General features: G+C 65.0%; 7 protein-coding genes across 7 annotated transcripts in view; 3 read left to right on the top strand and 4 right to left on the bottom strand.

The window, feature by feature from the left end:
- F751_0935 (hypothetical protein) overlaps positions 1 to 1606 on the top strand; it is a gene marked incomplete at both ends in the record, with an annotated part of 3487 nt that extends 1881 nt beyond the window's left edge. Inside the window, 3 exons of the mRNA XM_011398295.1 lie at positions 635 to 710; positions 941 to 1086; positions 1355 to 1606. Coding sequence (XP_011396597.1) covers positions 635 to 710; positions 941 to 1086; positions 1355 to 1606 — 474 coding nt within the window. The remainder of the gene's footprint in view (positions 1 to 634; positions 711 to 940; positions 1087 to 1354) is intronic.
- Positions 1607 to 2301: 695 nt separating this feature from the next.
- F751_0934 (Thermophilic serine proteinase) lies at positions 2302 to 3072 on the bottom strand (the record flags this gene model as incomplete). Its single annotated transcript, XM_011398294.1, has 2 exons — positions 2302 to 2430; positions 2533 to 3072. 2 exons carry the CDS (start codon positions 3070 to 3072, stop codon positions 2302 to 2304), a joined length of 669 nt encoding a protein of 222 aa, XP_011396596.1.
- Positions 3073 to 5166: 2094 nt separating this feature from the next.
- On the bottom strand, positions 5167 to 6976 carry F751_0933 (Ribosomal N-lysine methyltransferase 3; the record flags this gene model as incomplete). Its single annotated transcript, XM_011398293.1, has 4 exons — positions 5167 to 5785; positions 5948 to 6014; positions 6271 to 6530; positions 6654 to 6976. The coding sequence occupies 4 exons, from the start codon at positions 6974 to 6976 to the stop codon at positions 5167 to 5169; spliced, it is 1269 nt and encodes a 422-aa protein (XP_011396595.1).
- A 279-nt stretch (positions 6977 to 7255) lies between these two features.
- On the top strand, positions 7256 to 9427 carry F751_0932 (Ketol-acid reductoisomerase, chloroplastic; the record flags this gene model as incomplete). The annotated part of the gene is made up of 3 exons (XM_011398292.1): positions 7256 to 7488; positions 7683 to 7824; positions 8096 to 9427. The coding sequence occupies 3 exons, from the start codon at positions 7256 to 7258 to the stop codon at positions 9425 to 9427; spliced, it is 1707 nt and encodes a 568-aa protein (XP_011396594.1).
- Positions 9428 to 9862: 435 nt separating this feature from the next.
- F751_0931 (hypothetical protein) lies at positions 9863 to 11179 on the bottom strand (the record flags this gene model as incomplete). Its single annotated transcript, XM_011398291.1, has 3 exons — positions 9863 to 10481; positions 10600 to 10675; positions 11137 to 11179. 3 exons carry the CDS (start codon positions 11177 to 11179, stop codon positions 9863 to 9865), a joined length of 738 nt encoding a protein of 245 aa, XP_011396593.1.
- Positions 11180 to 14381: 3202 nt separating this feature from the next.
- F751_0930 (28S ribosomal protein S29, mitochondrial) lies at positions 14382 to 15784 on the bottom strand (the record flags this gene model as incomplete). The annotated part of the gene is made up of 5 exons (XM_011398290.1): positions 14382 to 14554; positions 14679 to 14874; positions 14985 to 15227; positions 15355 to 15455; positions 15598 to 15784. The coding sequence occupies 5 exons, from the start codon at positions 15782 to 15784 to the stop codon at positions 14382 to 14384; spliced, it is 900 nt and encodes a 299-aa protein (XP_011396592.1).
- Positions 15785 to 16832: 1048 nt separating this feature from the next.
- On the top strand, positions 16833 to 19665 carry F751_0929 (hypothetical protein; the record flags this gene model as incomplete). Its single annotated transcript, XM_011398289.1, has 6 exons — positions 16833 to 16856; positions 17225 to 17342; positions 17636 to 18295; positions 18579 to 18851; positions 19158 to 19254; positions 19431 to 19665. 6 exons carry the CDS (start codon positions 16833 to 16835, stop codon positions 19663 to 19665), a joined length of 1407 nt encoding a protein of 468 aa, XP_011396591.1.
- Between the last annotated feature and the right edge of the window lie 16 nt (positions 19666 to 19681).

Here is a 19681-nt window from a genome sequence, read left to right as displayed (position 1 = left end):
CCCCCACCCCCCCCCCCAATATTCCCTCAGCCCTCACCTGCTGTCTCGCTGAGACGGCCCTTGATGACCGTCAGTCGAGGTTTGCCGCTCCTGGACGCCTCCTGCTGCACCGTCTCCACTAGCAGGAAACAGGGTGCGGACGGCGGCGGCGGCGGCGGCGGCGGCGGCGCGGCAGCGCCTGGCCACCTCGCTGCCACCCCCCGGCCTGCCCGACCTGCGCCTATCCGGCGCCGAGGCGGGCGCGCTGCGTGGCAGCAGCAGCTCCAACGGCGGCCTGGGCATCAACGGGGTGCCGGCCTCCCCCGCCGCCGCAGACTTGCGCGGCGCGGGCGGATCGCCGGGAGCAGCCGTGCGCGGGGGCCAGGCGGCCCCCGTCCCGGCGCTGGCCAACGGGGGCGGCGCGCATGCGTCCCCGGCGGCGGCGACTGCCGGGGGCCCCGGGTCGAGCCAGCTGTCCCTGCACGCTGCGCTGCAGCAGATGGCGCTGCAGCAGGCGGCGGCGGCCGCGCAGGCCGCGGCGGCGCAGCGCCCACTGCGTGCGCTGGCGGCCACGCTGGCTGAGGTGGGCCTGCTGGACCCGGCCTTCCTCCACGCCCTGGGCCATGCCGACTTCCTGCCGGACGGGCACTACCAGGCCGACACGCTGACGCTGGAGGAGTCGCAGCGACGGGCGGACCTCTTCAACGCCGCGGTGGACCACTACATCCAGAGTGGGTGGCAGTGTGGGGGCTTGTGTAGGGGGTGGGGGGAGTGTGGGAGGGAACACGTGGGTCTGTTGTGGAGGCGGGAGGAGGTCGAGACGGGCAGGTCGGAGGGTGGGAATCGCACAGTCTGGTGTCCTGAGCGCCAAGCAGGTGCATCGCACCCTGCCCTGCCACTCATGGATTTCACGGGAGTCTGGCCTCACCACCGGCGCCCCCCAAACTCCCCCCTGGCGCAGCGAGCATGGACGGGAGGCCGCAGCTGGAGATTGAGGCCGCCGCCAAGATCGGGCTGGACGGCGGGCCGCTGTACTACCGCTGTGCCTCGTGCTCCACCGCCGTCTCCGAGGCGCGGCGGCAGATCATCTGGTGCCCCGGCTGCAAGGTGGGGGGGTGGAGGGGTAGGAGGAGTTCGACATGGCTTGGGCCTGGGGGGGGGGAGTCGAGATGAGGTCGGCTGGGCGGCCCTGACAGGCGCAATGCATGGCGCCTGAGATGGCGTGGGAAACCCCCTTTCTGACACCACGAGGGCTCCAGCCTCCTGCGGGCTGCAGGAGGGCCTGGAGGGCCCAGAGCGGTGCCTTTGTCACGGCTCCTTCCAAGATATCGCCCGTTGCCCAAGCACAGTTCCCCCGAAAAATCTCCCGTGGCAGGCGACGCCATTCTGCAGCGGGGACTGCCACCGCCGGCTCTACCCCTCGCACCGCGGCGTGTGCGGCTTCTGGCCGCGGCCCCTGCTTCCCAGCCAGGTCGCGCTGCGCATGGGCCTGGAGGCGCACATGGTGCGAGGGCTGTCGGGCGGGGCGCTGCAGGGCGCGGTGCTGCGGCAGATGCAGGCGGTGCAGCGCAGCTACCAGGCGGCCGCCGTCGCGGCCGCCGCAGCCACGGGCGTGGTGGGCGAGTGACCCCGAGCGGGCAGCGCGTGTCGATGCGCGGAGGCACGGCGTCGCGCTGGGGCGCAGGGCAGCATGCCGGCGAAGAGGCGGCGGCCCCGCCCCTGCGGTCCTGCACTCACGGCGACTGCCCTGCGCCGGCCTCGCGCAGGGCCGGCACCCCTGCCTGCCTCTGCGGCCCCCGCCCTGTCCCACTGCCCAAGCAGACGTCTTGCAATGTACAAACATCTTCCTGGAAGGGCAAGGTACATGGCACGGCTTGGAGGGCCACGAGGCGGCAGCGCCGCCGCCCCCTCCCACACCAGGAGGGGGCGGCGGCCTGGTGTGCAGGGGGTGTGGGCAGTGCACAGTGGGCTTATACATTGATTGGTGGAGGGCAGTCTAGCAGTACAGTCGTACACAGTTGGCAGGGAAGCAGTAGGGGTCGCAGTATGTGAACATGGTCTGATTCGCTCTATCACGGAGAGGAAGAAAGTGCTTTGAGTTCCTGAAGGAGTGCTGGAGCGACTTGCGGCGCTCAGAAGCGGTGTGCAGGGCTATGTGCAAGGAACAGGGGGGCCTGCTGGCATGGTCTGAGGCGGCGCGAGATGATTGCTGGGACAGGAAGATGGTTGTTTGGAACCGGGTTGGGGGGAGGGGAGATCCGTCCCCTCCCCGGTCGACGGCTTCGGGTGGCGGAGTGACCCCTTGATCCTGGGTGTCCACGCTCAGGGTGCCGTGGTGGGTGCGGCTGCCAGGGCGGCGGCGGCAGCGACCACCCGGTCCAGGCGCAGCAGCCCAGCCCCCACCTTACCCCGGAGCTGGGCCGTGGGCTCCGCGCTTTCCAACAGCAGGCGCTTGAGGGCCGGGGCGGGGAGCGCGCCGGGCCCGGCCACGCTGAGGGCCAGGGCGGCGGCGCCGGAGACAAAGGGGGCGGCCATGGATGTCCCGCTGAGTACGCCCGTGGCGTTCCCCGGAAGCGTGCTGAGGATGGCCTCGCCCGGCGCCGCCAGCGCCACGGTGCCCGCGCCACGGTTGGAGAAGGAGGAGAGCGCGCCGGCACGCCCCACGGCTGCCACCGCCAGGACGTTGGCGCGCTCCGCGGCATAGCTGGCGGGGTACTGCGGCTCGGCGTCCAGGTCGCGGTCATCGTTCCCTGCCGACACCACGATCAGCGCGTCGGCGGCCTCCGCGGCCTCCATGGCGGCCTGCATGGCGGCGTTGGGCGCGGCGGCGCCGCCCCAGGAGGCCTGGATCACGCGCGCCCCCTGGGCCAGGCAGTAGTTGACGCAGTCCACGGCGGCGGAGGTGCGGCCCAGCCCGTCGCCGTCGATGAAGCGGCAGGCCAGGAGGTCGACGTTGCCCCAGACCACGCCGGAGACGAGGAGGGCGTTGGACCCTGCCGCGCCCACGATGCCCGCCACGTGGCTGCCGTGCCCCAGCTCGTCCATGGGGCCGGGGCTGCCGGGCAGCATGCTCACGCCCACCGCGGCCGCCATGTTGGCCGCCAGGTCCTCGTGGCTGTAGGTGTGGGAAGGGGGGGGGCGGGGGGGTGTGAACTGGGGGTGAGTATGAGAGTGAATGACGGTGGGGGTGTGAACTGGGGGTGAGTATGAGAGTGAATGACGGTGGATGAGGAAACGCCACTAGACATGGGCAGAGGCGCAGAGTTTGCGGGATTCTGCGGCATGGGAGGCAGGCTGGGTCGAGCAGCAGGTGCAGAGGCAACGCACAAAGGCCTCGTTCGGACCTTCGCCTCACCTGCATGAGTGAGTGCATCTATTGCCAGGGCGGGAACCCATCCCATACCCCACCCCCCTCACCCATTTCCCACGACACATCACTCACTCGTAGTCGATGCCTGAGTCCACGATGCAGACGGTGACGGCCGCCGCGCGGGTGGGGGCGCCTGTGGCGGTGGCCCAGGCCTCGGGTGCATGCACGGCCTCCAGCCCCCACTGCTCGGGGAAGTCGGGGTCGTCAGGGGTGACGGAGTCCACCCTGAGGGCGTGCACGTGCAGGACCTCGTCCAGCGCGACCCACTCGGTGGTGGCCAGGGCGCTCAGGTTCTGGGCCAGGGCCTTCAGGCTCTCCCCCGGCCCGGCGGCCGCGACGGCATACTCCACCGCAGTCGCTGTGCTGGCCACCGCCACCATGCCCTCGCTGGGCCGGACCTTGTAAAGCACACGTGTGGCTTGAGGGATGGATGTGGGGTTGAAGGAGGGGAGGATGGCGGTGGGCGGGGGCGAGGGCGCCAGGGTGGTGTGGACCAGGGGCCGGACGGCCCGGACCTGCGGTGGGGCAGGGGAGAAGGGGCGTGCGTGACACCAACCGCATTTCTCGGCCTGGGGCAGAGCCAACGGTTGGGAGACAGGCATTTGCATGACTTACTCCATAAATGGCGTAACTGTGTACATTTGAAGCCGCGGAGCACAACCCACGGGGGTGTGTCCGGCATCCAAACACGGGGGGACCCATTCGACGGAACACCCACCTGCGGCGCGGACGACAAGTTTAGCACGAGGCCGAGACCCCAGAGCAGGGCCAAAGGTGCCAAAAGCCCACGCATGGTGCCAGATATCATTCGAAAGTGTCAGTCTGTATGTGGGTTATTGCCCCTCGCAGGAATCTCGCTGTCCAGCCAATCACTTGTGACTGGAAGAGCCCGGACTCGCAGGCACTAGTAATCGGATGGACAGGAGTGAGAGAGCGAGCGAAACCACGAGACGTTGGCATCCAGGCGCTCTGAAATCCTATACATGCACAATGCATGATCGAGGAGGCGCCCCCACAGAGGACATTGCTCAGTCAGACGCTTGAGGCCCCTTCCGGGACTTTCTGCATTCGAACTTCCGTGCGAACATGGCACGGACAATCCGGAGTTGGTTCCCTCGGCGTCAACTGGTCTGTGTGGGTGATGAATGGAGCAACGAGCGCTGAAGCTATTGTTTCGTGATATTCCCTGAGGACAATGACCACGAGGGCCGTGGCCCAGTCTCGAGGGCAAGGCGTCCGTAGCTAGGCACGGCCAAGCCTCCGGAGCTTCCGGAGGTCCGCGTGAAACAACCCCAGTTCCCCGAGCCCCGGGCTCCCCTCCTGACAGCACGAGGCATCGCCGTCCTTGTGCACTTATATCAAAATTGCCAAGCTGCATTCCAGCTTGCGTCAGGTATCACGTGGGAGCGTCACTGAAGTTGGGTTTGTACAAGGGGTCGCAGGATGGCCAGCTCGCTGGCCCTCAGCTGGCCAGAGGTGAGACGCGCCGTCTTCCGGTCTGACAGGCGACCCCCCTCGAAGTCAGCCACCTCGCTGTCGAGGTTGTCAGTCGCTGGAGAACCTGCCAGAACTCGCTGCAGCTTCGGCTCGGCCAGGGCCCGCAACGCCTCCGCAAAATCCGGCGGCGCGGCCTCTCGCAGCGCGCCCTCCAGCACGCTCATGGTGGCGCTGGGGTCGGCAAGTAGAGCCTCGTGGACCTCTGGTCCCAGCGCAGCCTTGGCGTCCTCCCACATGGGGAGCGCAGGGTCCCGCTGCGCGGCCGTCAGCCATACGGCCGCGATGCACCAGGCCGGCATGTGTCCATTGGGGTGCACCTGTCAGGAGACGGAGGCGGGGACAGGCTGGTCAATGGATGCCGGGGATGTGTACTTAGGGAGCTGGTGCTTACGCCACCCCGCTCTGCAGACCTCCCAGCGGGATCCCCCTGCCAAACTCGCTCGCCACTCGTAGACCCTGAACCCCCACTCAACCTCACTCACCAAGACGGCCGCGTACCGCTTACGGCGCAGCCAGGGCGTGTTGGCGTCCAAGAAAGCGCGGCGCGCCTCCCACTCTCGCGCGCCGTGCCGCGCCGCACCCCAGGCCCACAGGGCCTCCAGCTCCAGGGTCACGCTGTCGTGCGGGTTCTCGGGCAGGGTGAAGCCGTACTTCTCCAGCAGGTCCCGGTTCCCCAGCTCGCCGTAGGTGTTGTGCACTTCGCGCCCCTCTCCGATGGGGCTGGCGGTGAGGATCCTCAGCGCGGCCCCCTCCTCATCGTCCACGATGCAGATCTCCAGGGCCAGGGACAGCCCGTTGGCGGAGCGCAGGCCGTGCAGCTCCGGCTCGGCGTTCGCCAGGAAGCTGGGGGGCACGAGCTGGGAGGTCAGCATCGTGCCGGCGCCGGGGGAGGCGCCCGGCGAGCCGCTCCCCTCCCCGCCGGAGCCGCTGGCTTCGGAGCTGCCCAGGCTCTCGGAAGCCGCCTCGCTCCCACTCGCCGCGCCCTCTTCGTCACCCTCGGCGTCCTCCGTGTCCTCCCCCTCCTGCACCTCCTCCTCGTCTGCATCAGAGTCGCTGTCGTCGGAGCTGTCCTCCCCCTCCCCGCCCTCGTACACAGCATACTGGTCCGACAGGGCCACCACTGACGCCTTGTGGTTGAACACGTCTGCCAGCGGGACCATGGCGTCGCCTGCCAGGTGGGGGGTCGGACGGGCCTGAGTAAAGCAGAGGCGGGTGCGGTGAATGGAGCCGCGCGGGACAGGCTCGCGGGCCGGGGCACGCAAATGCGGGTCCCTCGGGGGTCAGGCATTGGACACGGTTTCTAATCACGCGCTCGAGGCGCTCATGTGAAAGATGGTGATTTGGTGTTGTTGCTCATCACTCCCCCGGGACATGGGCGGGCAAGGTACATCAAGGAGAGGGAAAGACCAGGGCGCCAAACCCACCTACGGCGTCGTCCACCTTGAACGCCCTGGAGGCCACCAAGGATGCAGCCGCCTGGAAGGCAGGGAAGGAGTAGTTCATGCCCTCCAGCCCATGCTTGGCAATCAGGGGCTCGATCTGATCTGTGTAGTCTGACCGGACACAGTCCAGCTCGTCGTGGATGGCATCTCCCAGTTCAGTGCCCTGCAAGAGGGCCAGTTCCTCCGGGCCCCAGAACACCGGCAGGTACTCGCGCTCAGGCAACGAGCAGAAGTAGCCATGCCTTCTGACGCAGGGGTGGAGGAGGGAAGTCATCACGTCAGCAAGGTACAGGCAGACATGCGTGTAGCCTCAGCAGCCAGAGCACGCCCTCCACCTTCATGCAGAGGTGCTCACAGCTCACCACCGAGACTTGGGCCCCAGGAGGCGCTCGTGCATGACCGCCATCACCAGGCCCAGACCAGAGCACATATTCTCCTCCATGATGATGTCGGAGCAGCTGGCATTGCGCACACTCAGGCAGGCGTCCTTGGGGATGGTGCAGAGGTGGTGGCCGGCCGGAAGGGGCCGCCGCGAGTGGATGGATAAGGAGCTGCCGTTCGGAGATTTTGACTCCTTGATCTGCATGGCCTCGTCGTCCCACCACACCCCCTCCCGGTCCAGCCAGGCTGTGAGGCCCGGCAGAAGTGCCGCGCCGTCGGCCTTCGCCCTTTTGGCCTGGGGCTCCATCTCACGTCCCATCCTGGGTTCCTATTGGTTCCATATTTTTTAAACAACAGGAAGTATGCATGACCAACCTGAGGGCTTCGACCTTTAGCTATGCCTGCGTTGGCCACATCGGAATTCCGGGGTACCGCGCTGGCCGCCGAGCAGCAGTATCCCATCCCGTGCACGTGCCGAAAGTCATGGGTGACGAGTCGTATGCGGGCCAGGGACCCATGTCGATCCTGCCGGTCCGAATAACCCTTTTAAAACATTTTCCAGGCCGCACATCGCACCCAAGCAACCATGGCTGCCACCTCTGCCGCCGCACGGGCGCCTTGCGCTGCTTTCGCCCGGTGTGCCCCCACCACCAGCATTGTCGCCCCTCGCCTGGGCCCCCTGACCCGGCCCGCCTCCCTGAGGTCTACCCGCGGCAGGCGCTCCCTCACCGTGCAGAACGCTGTCAAGTATGACTACAACACCAAGGTGTTCGAGAAGGAGTTGCTGACCTTCGCCGGGAGCGAGGAGTACATTTACAGGTACGATGCTGTGCCAACTGCCCATGCGCGTGATCGAGGGCATTGCGAAGGTCGATAAATTCGCTGAGCTGGTATGCAAATTGGGACGTGGTTGCTCCAGCATGCATGCACCGGGTGGCCTTGCCATCCTGCTGATGTGGCCCCTGCCCCTGCCAAGTTCCTTCCACACCTACATTCGACCCCGCTCGTTCCAGGGGCGGCCGCGACAAGTTCTCCAAGCTGCCCGAGGCCTTTGCCGGCATCAAGCAGATTGGCGTGATCGGGTGGGGCTCCCAGGCCCCCGCCCAGGCCCAGAACCTGAAGGAGTCCCTGGCTGAGGCCGGCATGGACACCAAGGTGTGCAGTGTTCTTGTGTGTTGGGATGTGTATGGCAGTTGCATGTTTGTTGTGCGAAACTTTGGGGGGCCTGAGAACGCCAGACCCCATGCTATTCCCATTATGGCGGTTATAGGAGGGTCGCGCATGCCTCTGACCTGCCATCTACATGCAGTGGCAGGGCTTTCCCGCCATTCACAGGGCCCCTGCCCCACTCCAGCATCCCCCTGCACACCGCCACACACTCACCCAACCCAACCTCCAACCCCCCCCTCGCCTCCCTCCCCGCCAGGTGGTCATCGGCCTGCGCAAGGGCTCCCCCTCCGAGTCCGAGGCCCGCGCCGTGGGCTTCACCGAGGAGGCCGGCACGCTGGGCGAGGTCTTCGACGTCATCTCCTCCTCCGACTTTGTCATCCTGCTCATCTCCGACGCGGCCCAGGCCAAGCTCTACCCGCGCATCCTGGCGGCCATGAAGCCCGGCGCGACGCTGGGCCTGAGCCACGGATTCCTGCTGGGCGTCATGCAGAACGACGGCGCCGACTTCCGCCCGGACATCGACGTGGTGCTGATGGCGCCCAAGGGCATGGGCCCCTCCGTGCGCCGCCTGTACGAGCAGGGCAAGACGGTCAACGGCGCTGGCATCAACGCCTCCTTCGCCGTGCATCAGGACGCCTCGGGCCGCGCGGCCGACGTGGCGGTGGGCTGGGCCATCGCCACGGGCGCGCCCTTCGCCTTCTGCACCACGCTGGAGTCGGAGTACCGCAGCGACATCTACGGCGAGCGCTGCGTCATCCTGGGCGGCGTGCACGGCGTGGTGGAGTCCCTGTTCCGGCGCTACGTGGCGCAGGGCATGTCTGATGAGGACGCGTACCTGAACAGCGTGGAGTGCATCACCGGGCCCATCACCCAGATCATCTCCCGCTCCGGCATGCTGGGAGTGTACGAGGCGCTGGACGCGGAGGGCAAGGCGACCTTCGATGCGGCCTACTCGGCGGCCATCGGCCCCGCCAACGACGTGTGCCGCGAGATCTACGACGACGTGGCCTGCGGCAACGAGATCAAGTCGGTGGTGAACGCGGTGTCGCGCTTCGACCGCTACCCCATGGGCAAGATCGACGAGACGCACATGTGGCGCGTGGGCGCCGCCGTGCGCGCGCGCCGCGCGTCGCTGGAGGTCCCCCTCAACCCCTTCACCGCGGGCGTGTACATCGCCACCATGATGGCCACGGTGCAGACGCTGCAGGACGCGGGCCACCCCTTCTCCGAGATCTGCAACGAGTCCATCATCGAGGCGGTGGACTCGCTCAACCCTTACATGCACGCACGCGGTGTGGCCTTCATGGTGGACAACTGCTCCTACACCGCGCGCCTGGGCTCGCGCAAGTGGGCCCCACGCTTTGACTACATCCTCACCCAGCAGGCATACGTGGCCGTGGACAAGGGCACGCCCGCGGACGCCGAGGCGCTGGCCGCCTTCAAGCACGCCGACGTGCACAAGGCGCAGGAGACCTGCGCCGCCCTCCGGCCCTCCGTCGACATCTCCGTCGGCGGCGACGACGACTCCACGGGCGTCGGCGCGGGCGCGGCGCGCACCGAGTTCCGCAGCCAGGCCGTCCTGGCCTGAGCGGCGGGAGGTAGGCGGCGGGAGGGGTAGGAGTTGATGGGAAGAGGGTGGGTGCAAGAACCGTGCTCAGGATGGACTGGTGCCCCCTTAACATATCCAAAGGGGGGTGGCCGGTGGGGCCTGGAGCACCTCCGCCGGCCAGGCTACCCGCGGGGAGTGCAGGGTCCTGTTGGATGGTTGTTCCCCCTTCCCTCATCCCTGCTCCCCCCCCGATTCTGCATGGATGTGGACACACAGCGCAAGGAGGTCGGGCAAGGGGTGGCGGGCATCTGGGTGCTGAGGGATGCCGGGCTGGGGATGTCCAGGGTTGAGGGACGCATCAGGACGGGCCAGAAGACTTCACGGGGGCTTCCTGTGGGCCTTTCCAGAGAAGTGGCAACCGATGCAAAATCAGCAAGCGTATCGGCGGCCGCTGACAACGTAGTGCGTCACGATTCAGGTCGATACACAGGCGCACGCGCCTGGCACGGCCGCGCAGGGCCCCTCCGCCTGCAGCCTGGCCGCCAGGGTCCGCCAGGGCGACACCCTTTCCTCCCGCGTCATGGCGGCGGCCCCGCTGGTGCTGGGCATGACCCACACCTCGCAGCGCGCGGGGGGGAGGGGCCAGCCGGCGGGCAGCACCCACTGGCGGCCGGGCCGAATGGTGGCAGGGCAGCGGGGGGTCAAGCGGATGCGACGGGGCGCCGTGGCGCCGCCGTCCAGCCCGCCATTTTCCGGGCAGCTGCTGGCCTCTTCATCGCACTGATTGGGGGGGCCGTCTTTGTGAGCGGCAGCGCGCAAGGCGGGGCACCGCGCCTTTTCGGGAAACAGCTCCCGGAAGTGGCGCACGCCGGAGAAGGCCACCAGCCGGGGAGCGGCGCAGCTGGCGCAGCCGCCCGTGCAGGCGGCGGCGGCGGCCGAGACGTGGGCCTCCAGGCGCAGGAAGAAGGGCAGGCGCCAGGTCGCCAGTGTGGCGGAGGAGAATGCGGCCGACCGGGTGCCCGAGATGCCGGAGCCGACGTCCGCAAAGCCCACCCCCGCCAGGGCAGGCATCAGGCGGTCGTCCTGTGCCCCCCTGCAGGGAGAGGCAAGGAGGAATTCTTTGGTTGTCACTGACTGCATATTCACGTTCCTTGTGAGTGAGTACGAGTCCTTGCAGAGGTAAAGACATGTTGATCACAACTTCGCAGCACCTGACCGTCTCGGGGGCGATGCCAGTCTCACGCAGGATCCTCCACATCCAGTTGTTGGGATTCGAGTAGTAGTGACCTTTGATCAGGGAAAGATGACGGAAAACCTCAGGCCATTGTACAGGATTGCAATCTATGATGAGGGGTATTAGCTGCTGAGCAGATCACAGGTGCCCACCACCTTTGCGGTCACCCTGACTCGCCCGTCCGCCATGCATGGGCGCTGGGGTTGTGCCCAATGATGATCAGGCGCAGCGGGTGAGGGGGCAGGAGCTCGGGGACACCCAGAGCCAGGGGTGGATGCCCGTCATCGCCTTCGGATCGACCTCGCTTGCCGCTGGAGCCCTGATTCCGTGAGGCCTCAGGGGGGCCTGGCGCTTCTGAGCGGGGGCCGTTCTTCTCTGAAGAAGGAGCTCCAAATCGGAATTCCTGCGAGGTGGGGTGTCCTGCATCATGTCTACCGACAAGGCGGACAGGGCCCGACATGTCAAACCCCGACATGGAATCCTACCTCGAACATGCACGAGATGTAGGCTCAACCATACACGTCCGTGTCGCCTATACCAAGATGCTTGGAGCTCATGGCAACAAGTGACTAGTACTGCAAGAATGCCATGCTGCTTTGGAGAATATGCAACGCCTGCTTGAGGGAATGCATGGACCGACAGGAAAGATTCACATGCTTTGCGAATCATGCACAGCACTCGCTCCCTGGGTTGATTTCCTCGAGTCTCAGCCGCACCACACCAGCTGCCTTGGCGGATTACCATGTGCAGCGTGCCCTTCTACGGCCTGGAATCGAGTAGCTTCTGTGGACACATCCGTCCACTTGTGCTTTGGGGGCCGGATACGTGGCCTCCGGGACTGAGGGGCGTCTGGCCCAGGCTAGGGTGTATCCACAAGCACTCTCTTCTCGGTTGTACCTCATCATGCTCGCAACTCCAAGTGGCTGCAAATTAAGTGAGCCATTCCAGCCCACATACCGGTTTTGAGAGAGCACTCAGTGCAGAGAGTCTCGTACGCCACCTCAGCCCATCCCGGTCTTGTTACAGCGGGCAATCGCATACGTCGACAACCGAGTCTCGGCCGGACCGATCCCACACTCGATTCGTGCCGACCATGCCAACACCCCTATGGGCTGCATGCAACAGGAACAAGTATGACTTGTGTCATAGGCGCTTGGCGCAGGAATGGAGCCTATCCTCTCATAAAGATTGTCGTGGGCAATCATGTTGGTCGAATCGATGGCCACCTCGGCGGGGTCCGTCCGGACAATGACTCGATCACTGAAAGCCGCCGAGCATAGCTCGGAGCTCCTCATAAGCTGCTTTAATCAAGTAGATCATCACATCGTAGCTATCACGGGTTCAGCTACTCCCTATTCGTGCAACTGTAGGGTGTCAGGTCCAGGAACCTTGCAAGAATGCGTGTACAGCTGAGCAACGGCGCATGCGCGACGGTGCTCATCTTTGCACTCGCCCTCTTCACCACGGCGGAGTCAAGGTGTATACATGGACATTTTGAAGGGTTGGAAGGCTCCACACGCAACATTTCGGTCATGCACGCAGCGAATGGTGTAGCAACGTCATCCCGACAAAATCCGCTCGAGTGCTCCGACCCCCCTGCCCAACAACATCCCATGATCAAGGGTTTCTTCCTTGTTACCCCTCAGGTCCTTGACGTCCGCCTCAGGGGTGGCATCTGGGTCGGCTTCGGGTATTGGAGCCAGTGCTGCGTCGACCGTCCAGGCGATAAGCTCGCTTGAGGGCTCTTCCGTGAAAGGAGTCGGCAGCGGGCAGGCAGGTTCTGTGGGGGTGCAGTGGGGATGGGATACCTCAGTACCAAAGCATGCTGCCAACTCACAGCGACTCCCGATAGCACACCATGCAAACCCCCATCATGCAGGCCTCGAGCGATGGGGTGCTGCCCGCCTCCTCCTCGGGAGGCTTTGCAGGAAGCTCCAGTGACTCGGGCAGGTCTGCAAGCACCCTCGCACAGGTCTCTGCCACCACCTCCCGTCCAGGGGCTGCCGAGGCTCGTGCCACCGGTTCCGCCGCCAGCGACAGCACAAAGGCCACGGTGAGTGAGTGCTGGGGATGGCTCTGCCCCTCATTGTTGGGGGGTATCAACATACAGGGCAAAGAGATTGCGCGGCTTCGCAACACTCACACCCACCACACGCCTTGTCCGGCAATCCCGCACACAGGCCGAGGCAGGTTGTATTAGGCGCACACCCGGGGCTTTGGATGCAAACAGGGTAGCAGGCGCAGGCGTCATTGTTGGAGTCCAGTGCCTCGAGGCTGCCAGCCCAAGCACCTCGCCTGAAACCAGTCCGACCCCGCCAGGACCCAGCCCCTCTCCAAGCGCCAGTCCCTCACCAAGCCCCGGGCCATCCCCCTCGCCAGCTGAATTACCAGCTCCAAGTGGGACTTGGAGCGGAGTCGACGGCGGTGGAGACTCCTTGTTCATGGCGACTGTGGAAACCAAGTTTGCAGCAACCTCAGTCACCTGCTCCTATCGAGACTCCTACAACTACGAGCTAGGGACATTCACCACATACCTCAACCCTGCTGCCCGTACGGCGACTTTCAATGAGGCCATCGACATCAAGGACCTTGCAGAAATCAGGAGTGTCGTTTGCACTGCCACTGACGAGTACAAAAACGTCTCTCCAGCGGGAACTCTGACGGGCAGCTTTGGCTGATGCCGATCATGTGGTAGTCACCTGGGGCCTGGAGATCTACATGCAGTAATTCCCATCCCTCCGCAATGTGCCTCTCCTACCCCTTGCCACCCTTTACTCTCAATGTGTAGCGATCCGCTTGAATGCACGTTTGTAGCACAACGTCATTTCATGCTAGATTTGCAATAAAGCTCTTGACAGAAGTGCATGGCGAGTGTATTGCTTCGAGCTGGTACAGTTTTTAGTATCTGGTTGCTAGAGTCTCTGCATGCCAATATCAAGTGTAGTGCTGACATGAGACCCTGCCTGAGTGAACCGTGTCGGACCACTATAATTTGAGACCGCCTTTCTTGAGTAGCAATTAATCCCAAACCCTACTCTCAGGGATGCAAGGCTATAGTTCGCCTCGTTTCCTGCATTTTCCGGAGTTGCTGCCCAGAGGGCAATGTGTAGCCGCGCATCATGCACAGCACTCACTCCCGGGGTCGACTTCCCTGGTTTCCATTCCACATTGCCCCAGCTGTCTGGGCATTTCCCAAGGGCATTATGATCTCCTCCGTCTCAGCGTTGGTTGGCCACTGCGAACATCCTTCCTTCCACACTCTTAGTAGCGGTGAGGTGGCGCTGGGACTGAGGGACCAGTGCTCCAAGCTGAATGCATACATACGTGCACCGTATGCTCCGTTTCAAGACCTCACCCTCGCCAATCCCAAGGGCTGGAGTTTGACTGACCCATGTAAAGCAACAGACCGGTTTTGAGAGAGCATTCAGGGCAGAGAGGCCTCGTACGCCACCTCATCCTGTACGCGCTCCAACCGCGTGCCCTGCGGTCAGGAATTGCTGTAAAGGATCCACACCTGCAAGCTACGGGTATGCAGTAGCAGATTTCTTACCAGGACAGCAGCCTGCAGGAGCCTCCCATCAGCTCCACCACCATGTGGCCAAGGGTGTATCATCCGTACCCCAATTCGACGAGAGTTGCTGCTATATTACCCGTTTGTTCTGTTGCTCGATAGGCAGGGTGCGGGGTGCCGCAGGGAGGCATGCATCCCCCGAAACCGCTCCCCGTCACCCAACATGGCATCCTGGACAGGAGCGAACCTCATGCCTCCCCACGCAGCATGCGCCGCTTGGCGGCATCCGCCGCCTTGTGGCCCAGGGAGTGACCCAAAGGGTCGTTCTCCGCCAGCAGCACAGCGGCGAGGTGCCGCAGCTCTTTTGCATTGCCGTTGGACAGCGCAAAGGCTCGCTGCACGATCGGGACGGTCGGTACATCTGCATGTGCGGGAGGGGGGGGAGGGGGCAAGAGGGTGGGCGTCGTCGCCAGGTGTCATGGGCGGGTCTCGGTGCCGCTCATGCTCGTGGACGCACGCCCTGCGCTCACCCATCGCCTCCACACCTGTGATGACGCCGGTGTCGTAGTAAAAGGCGGCGGCAGTGGCAACCTCCTGCAGATTGTAGCGCGGGACGCTCACTCTGCTGTTCCTGGGCAGCGGGACGGCCAGGGCGGCCGGCAGCCGGCCGCCGCACGTCGGCGCGGTCACCGTGAGTCCATTGGCGGGGGCCGGCTGCTCCATCAGCCTGAAGCCTTGCACCTGCGATGGTGTGGATGAGTGTTGGAGGGCGTCGAGGGGACATGGCTTTGAGTTCGGTCTCGAACATGCAGGGCCATGCCTGACACACTCTCCACACACCCTGCCCTCACCAGGCGCAGCTCGTCCGGCTGGAGCTGGCGGCGGTGCAAGGGGTGGACGGCCTCGCCGTAGGTGGTGCGGTGGTACAGGGCGTTGTAGTCGTCGACGGCCAGCAGGACACGCCGCTGCGTCTGCCCCGCCAGCTCATCCTTGAGCCGGATGGCCGCCGCCACGACGTCGGCGGCGGTGGTGTTCCTCACCCCGGCTCCGGCCAGCTCCGCCAGGCTCTGCGCCCCGTCCGCCGTCCGGAGCGCCTGGGGCGAGGTCAGTGGGTGGGTGGGGGGGGGGTGGAGTGGAGTGGGGGCGCCTTCACACCATACCATAGGCAAACAGCACCCGTACAAATCGTAGCATGGTGACCGCAACCACCCACGGCCTCACCTGCAGGTCCCCGGCGTGGGCCTGTAGCATGGACTGCAGGATGTAGCGCGCCGCCTGCGGCATGTCGAACAGACCGTCCTCCCCGCGGTTGAAGGTCCCGCCTGCTCGTTTGGAATGAGGTTGGAGGTTCGCAGGCGCTGGCGGCGGGAATGGTGGGGGCGCAGGGCCGTGGTGGGGGGCACCGGCCATGCCCACAGCCAACCAGGCCTCTGCAGAGCCCCGCGCCACCCGCATGCCTCGCACCTTGGACCATGCTGAAGGCGCTGGGCACGTACAGGGCGACCCAGTCGTTGGCGCGCGCCCAGGCCACCAAGGAGTAGAGGGCCACGCTCTTGCCCGACCCGGTCCAGCCCTGCAGGCTGATGCGGCGCTTGCGAAGGGACTGCGCGTGCTCCAGCAGCGTCTTGATGACCGGGCGGTGCTGCAGCATGCTGTGCCCACTGGAGGCGAGCTCGCGCTATTTGGGGAGGGGAAGGAAGCGGGGCAGTGAGCAGGGGAGAGGGGGGAGGTCGATGCGACCTAACCCGAGGCTAGACAGTCCGGGAGGCAGCTTGGGGCGGCCCACAGAATTCCTTATGCACAGCAACACTCCTCCGCATGCCTCCACCTTGTGTGTCAATGTTACCATTCAGATATACGCAGGGGGTGAAATGTCATACTCCATACGCCCCACACTCGAGCCAAACCATTTCACAAAATATACCCACCAGCTGCAGGAACACACCCCCTTCCCCCCAAATCGAGGCCTGCACCCCCAGCCTGACCTGCACCCCAGTGCAGCCATAGTTGGGCTGGGTCAGACCCTCCTTCTTAAGGTAGGCCTCCTCATAGAAGTCCGCCTGTGCCTCGGGAACAGCCCTGGGGTCTATTGAAAAGTAGCGGGTGGTTGGGGCCTCGTGCAAGGTCGCCACGCTATGCCCACTGTGCCATGGTGTTCTGTGGGGTGCGATATGACTTGGAGGGAGTTGGAGCATCATGTGGTCTGGATTTTAGGCTGCCGCAGCGACCATGCCAGACCCTGGCAGCACCCCCCCCTCATCTCACTCTTTGGTGTCCTCGGCAGCTACCTCCGCGAGACCCCTCACGCCTTTGACCGTAGATGAGGAGGAAACGGCGGTCAGGCCATTCACCCAGGTAGCACCTGTGCAGGCACGGAACTGCAGCAAGCTCCTGGCCGCGCTGCAGGTCCTCTGCATCGCGGATGCTGCTGTGGCCAAGCTTAGTTATACATATCGCGGGTGATTTGAAATATGCTGGGGATTCCCTCCTTCAATCTTGCATGCGGGGTCCCGAAGTACCAGGCCCGTTCGGTTTACGTGCCATGCAGCGCTGCGGTACCCGCGATGGTGGTGGTACCCAGGCGTTGGTGTGTTCCCAGTACTGAGGCCCGCTGCTGCAAGTATGAGCTGAGGCCGAGAATACTGAAAATATTGCCTTCCCCGATTTGAATCATCTCAGATCAGCTAACATCGGCAACCATGGCCGCCAATGGCATCGAAAAGGTGAACATTCACTCGTTGAGTATTTGAAACTTGCCCTGAAGATCTGCGGGGCCTGGTCGAGTATGGGAATTCCCAGGGCTACTCTGAAAACGGATTTTCATATGCTATCCTTCGTAGATTGGAGTTCTGGTGGTCGGAGCGGGACCCACGGGCCTGGGTGCGGCAACGCGTCTGCACCAGCTTGGGCATCCCAGCTGGCTTCTCGTCGATGAGGTGTGCACCGCGGGGACCTCGTTCCCCTCCCCCGCCGGCCTCACGACGCAAGATCGTTGTGATGGGATCGCGGGGGGGTGATCGACCTGCACCGCTGTATTGCCTGCCTACTCCCGTGCCATACCGACGAAGATGCCTCGATTCCCACACCCCAGGCCGAGGAAGCCGGTGGCCTGGCCTGCACCGATGTCACGCCCGAGGGCTTCCTCTTCGACATGGGCGGTCACGTCATCTTCTCCCACTACCAGTACTTTGACGAGCTGCTGGACACGGGTGAGATGCTCCTCTCTTTCCCCCCAGGCTGCGCGTGGCGACGTGCCTGGTTGCATGCTCCTCGGTGTGGGGCCGAGGGCATGCGCCTCGGCAGGCGGGCTGCCCTGCCTCGTCTACGCAGGGCTCTGTCAGAGTGCCTGCTCACCCATGTTGCGTGACCTCCTGTGCTCATGGTCTTTCATTAAATGCCTTTCAATGCTTCTCCCCCTCCCCCACCCCCTCCCCCACCCCTCCCTCCCTTTCCCCCAACCACATCCCCCCACCCCCCCGCCTTCCCCCCACCCCTCTCCCAGCTGTGGGCAGCGGCAAGGACGCCTGGAACACACTGGAGCGCGTGTCCTACGTCTGGCTGAAAAACCGGTGGGTGGCCTACCCCTTCCAGAATAACATCTCCGCCCTGGACAAGGAGGACCAGATCCGGTGCCTGGCTGGCTGCGTGGAGGCCAAGGTGGCCAACGCGGTGGCCCAGGGCAAGCCCGCCAACTTCGACGAGTGGATCCTACGCGTCATGGGCCCCGGCATCGCCGACCTGTTCATGCGCCCCTACAACTTCAAGGTCTGGGCGGTGCCCACCACGCTCATGCAGTGCGAGTGGCTGGGTGAGCGTGTGGCCACGGTGGACGTGGAGCGCGCCATCAACAACGTCATCCACAACAAGGAGGACGCGGGGTGGGGGCCCAACGCCGTCTTCCGCTTCCCCACCGAGGGCGGCACGGGCGGCATCTGGAAGGCCGTGGCCGCGCTCCTGCCCGCGGAGCGTCAACGCTACGGTCCCGCCCAGACTGTGACCAGCATCGACAAGGCGGCCAAGACGGTGACCTTCCGGGACGGGCGCAAGCTGGCCTACGACACGCTGATCAGCACCATCCCGCTGGACATCTCCCTGGGCTGGCTGGGCCGCGATGACCTGGCCAAGGGCCTGCAGTACTCCTCCACCCACATCGTGGGCATCGGTGAGTGGGCGTGCTTGTGTCTCTGATTCTGTGTGTGTGGGGGGGGGGCCTTTGGAGGGGTGGAAGGGGGCCGCAGGCATGGGCAGGTGTGTGAGAAGCCTCCCCGTCACTGGAGCAATCCTCTGCAGGGGGGGGCCCAAGCATGTGTCCATGAGGTGCCAACCTCGCCACGAGGAATCCTTCTCCCCTGGGGAGGCCGCCCCGCAATCAGGCGTGGGGGCCGCTGCTGCGTCCCCCCCGTCCATCATCCCACACTCGCTCCGAACCCAAATCTGCTCCGCAGGCATCCGCGGCAAGTGCCCCCACGGCCTCAAGTGCTGGCTCTATTTCCCCGAGGACGACTGCCCTTTCTACCGCACCACCGTCTTCTCCCACTACGCGGCCAAGAACTGCCCGGAGGGCGGTTCCAAGCTGCCCACGCTGTGCCTGGCCAACGGCGAGGACCCTGCCTCGGGCGAGGCCACCGAGGGGCCCTACTGGTCGCTCATGTTCGAGATCAGCGAGTCCCAGTACAAGCCCGTCAGCATGAAGGACACCAAGCTGGGCGGCAGCGCAGGTGTGGGGAGGGGGCGTGGGTGTGAAAGGGGGGGAGAGATCCCCGTGACAAGGGGAGGTCTTGGGTGATCCTCTCGGTACTCAGTCTGCCTCGCAGCAGCTCGCCTCCTGTCCCCTGTGCACTTGAGGAGTGTGTGCGATGGAGGATGGGCATTTGGCTGAGCCTGCAGGGCAGGGAGGGGCAGTCTGGCAACCCCCTTCGAAGACCGCAGTGCATGCGGTGACGGCTGCTGACTGTGAGCGGACTCCACTCCCCACTCAATGGCCCTCCCACCCGAGCCCACCCTCCCCGCCCACCCCGCCGCAGGCACCTGGCCCGAGATCGTGCGCGAGACCTTGATCGGCGCCATCAACACCAAGCTGGTGGAGGCCGGCTCTGAGATTGTCTCCATCTACCACCGCAGGTGGGTGTGTTTGGGGGGGGTAGTGGTGTGTGGCAGGCAGGGAGCAGCGCCCATGCTCCCCACAGATGGAAGGCGGCGCTGCACCCGACCGCCGCTGCAGCCCTCTGCTGGCTCGTCACGGGTCTCCTGCCGACCACACATCCTCTCGCACACGGCGCGCTCCCATCCACTGCCAGGCTGGAGCACGGGTACCCCACGCCCTCGGTGGGCCGCGACGCGGTGCTGAAGCAGGCGCTGCCCGAGCTCAAGGCCGCGGGCATCTGGTCGCGCGGCCGCTTTGGCTCCTACAAGTACGAGGTGGCCAACCAGGACCACTCCCTGATGCTGGGCGTGGAGTCCGTGGACAACATCCTGTTTGGCACCCAGGAGCTGACGCTGGAGTACCCCAATATCGTCAACCCCCGCAAGTGAGGGAAGGGGGATGGAG

This window comes from Auxenochlorella protothecoides (genome assembly GCF_000733215.1).
Source record: "Auxenochlorella protothecoides strain 0710 unplaced genomic scaffold scaffold119, whole genome shotgun sequence".
Lineage (NCBI taxonomy): Eukaryota > Viridiplantae > Chlorophyta > Trebouxiophyceae > Chlorellales > Chlorellaceae > Auxenochlorella > Auxenochlorella protothecoides.
Note: the sequence above shows the minus strand (reverse complement) of the source record. Positions and strands in the feature narration are given on the sequence as shown.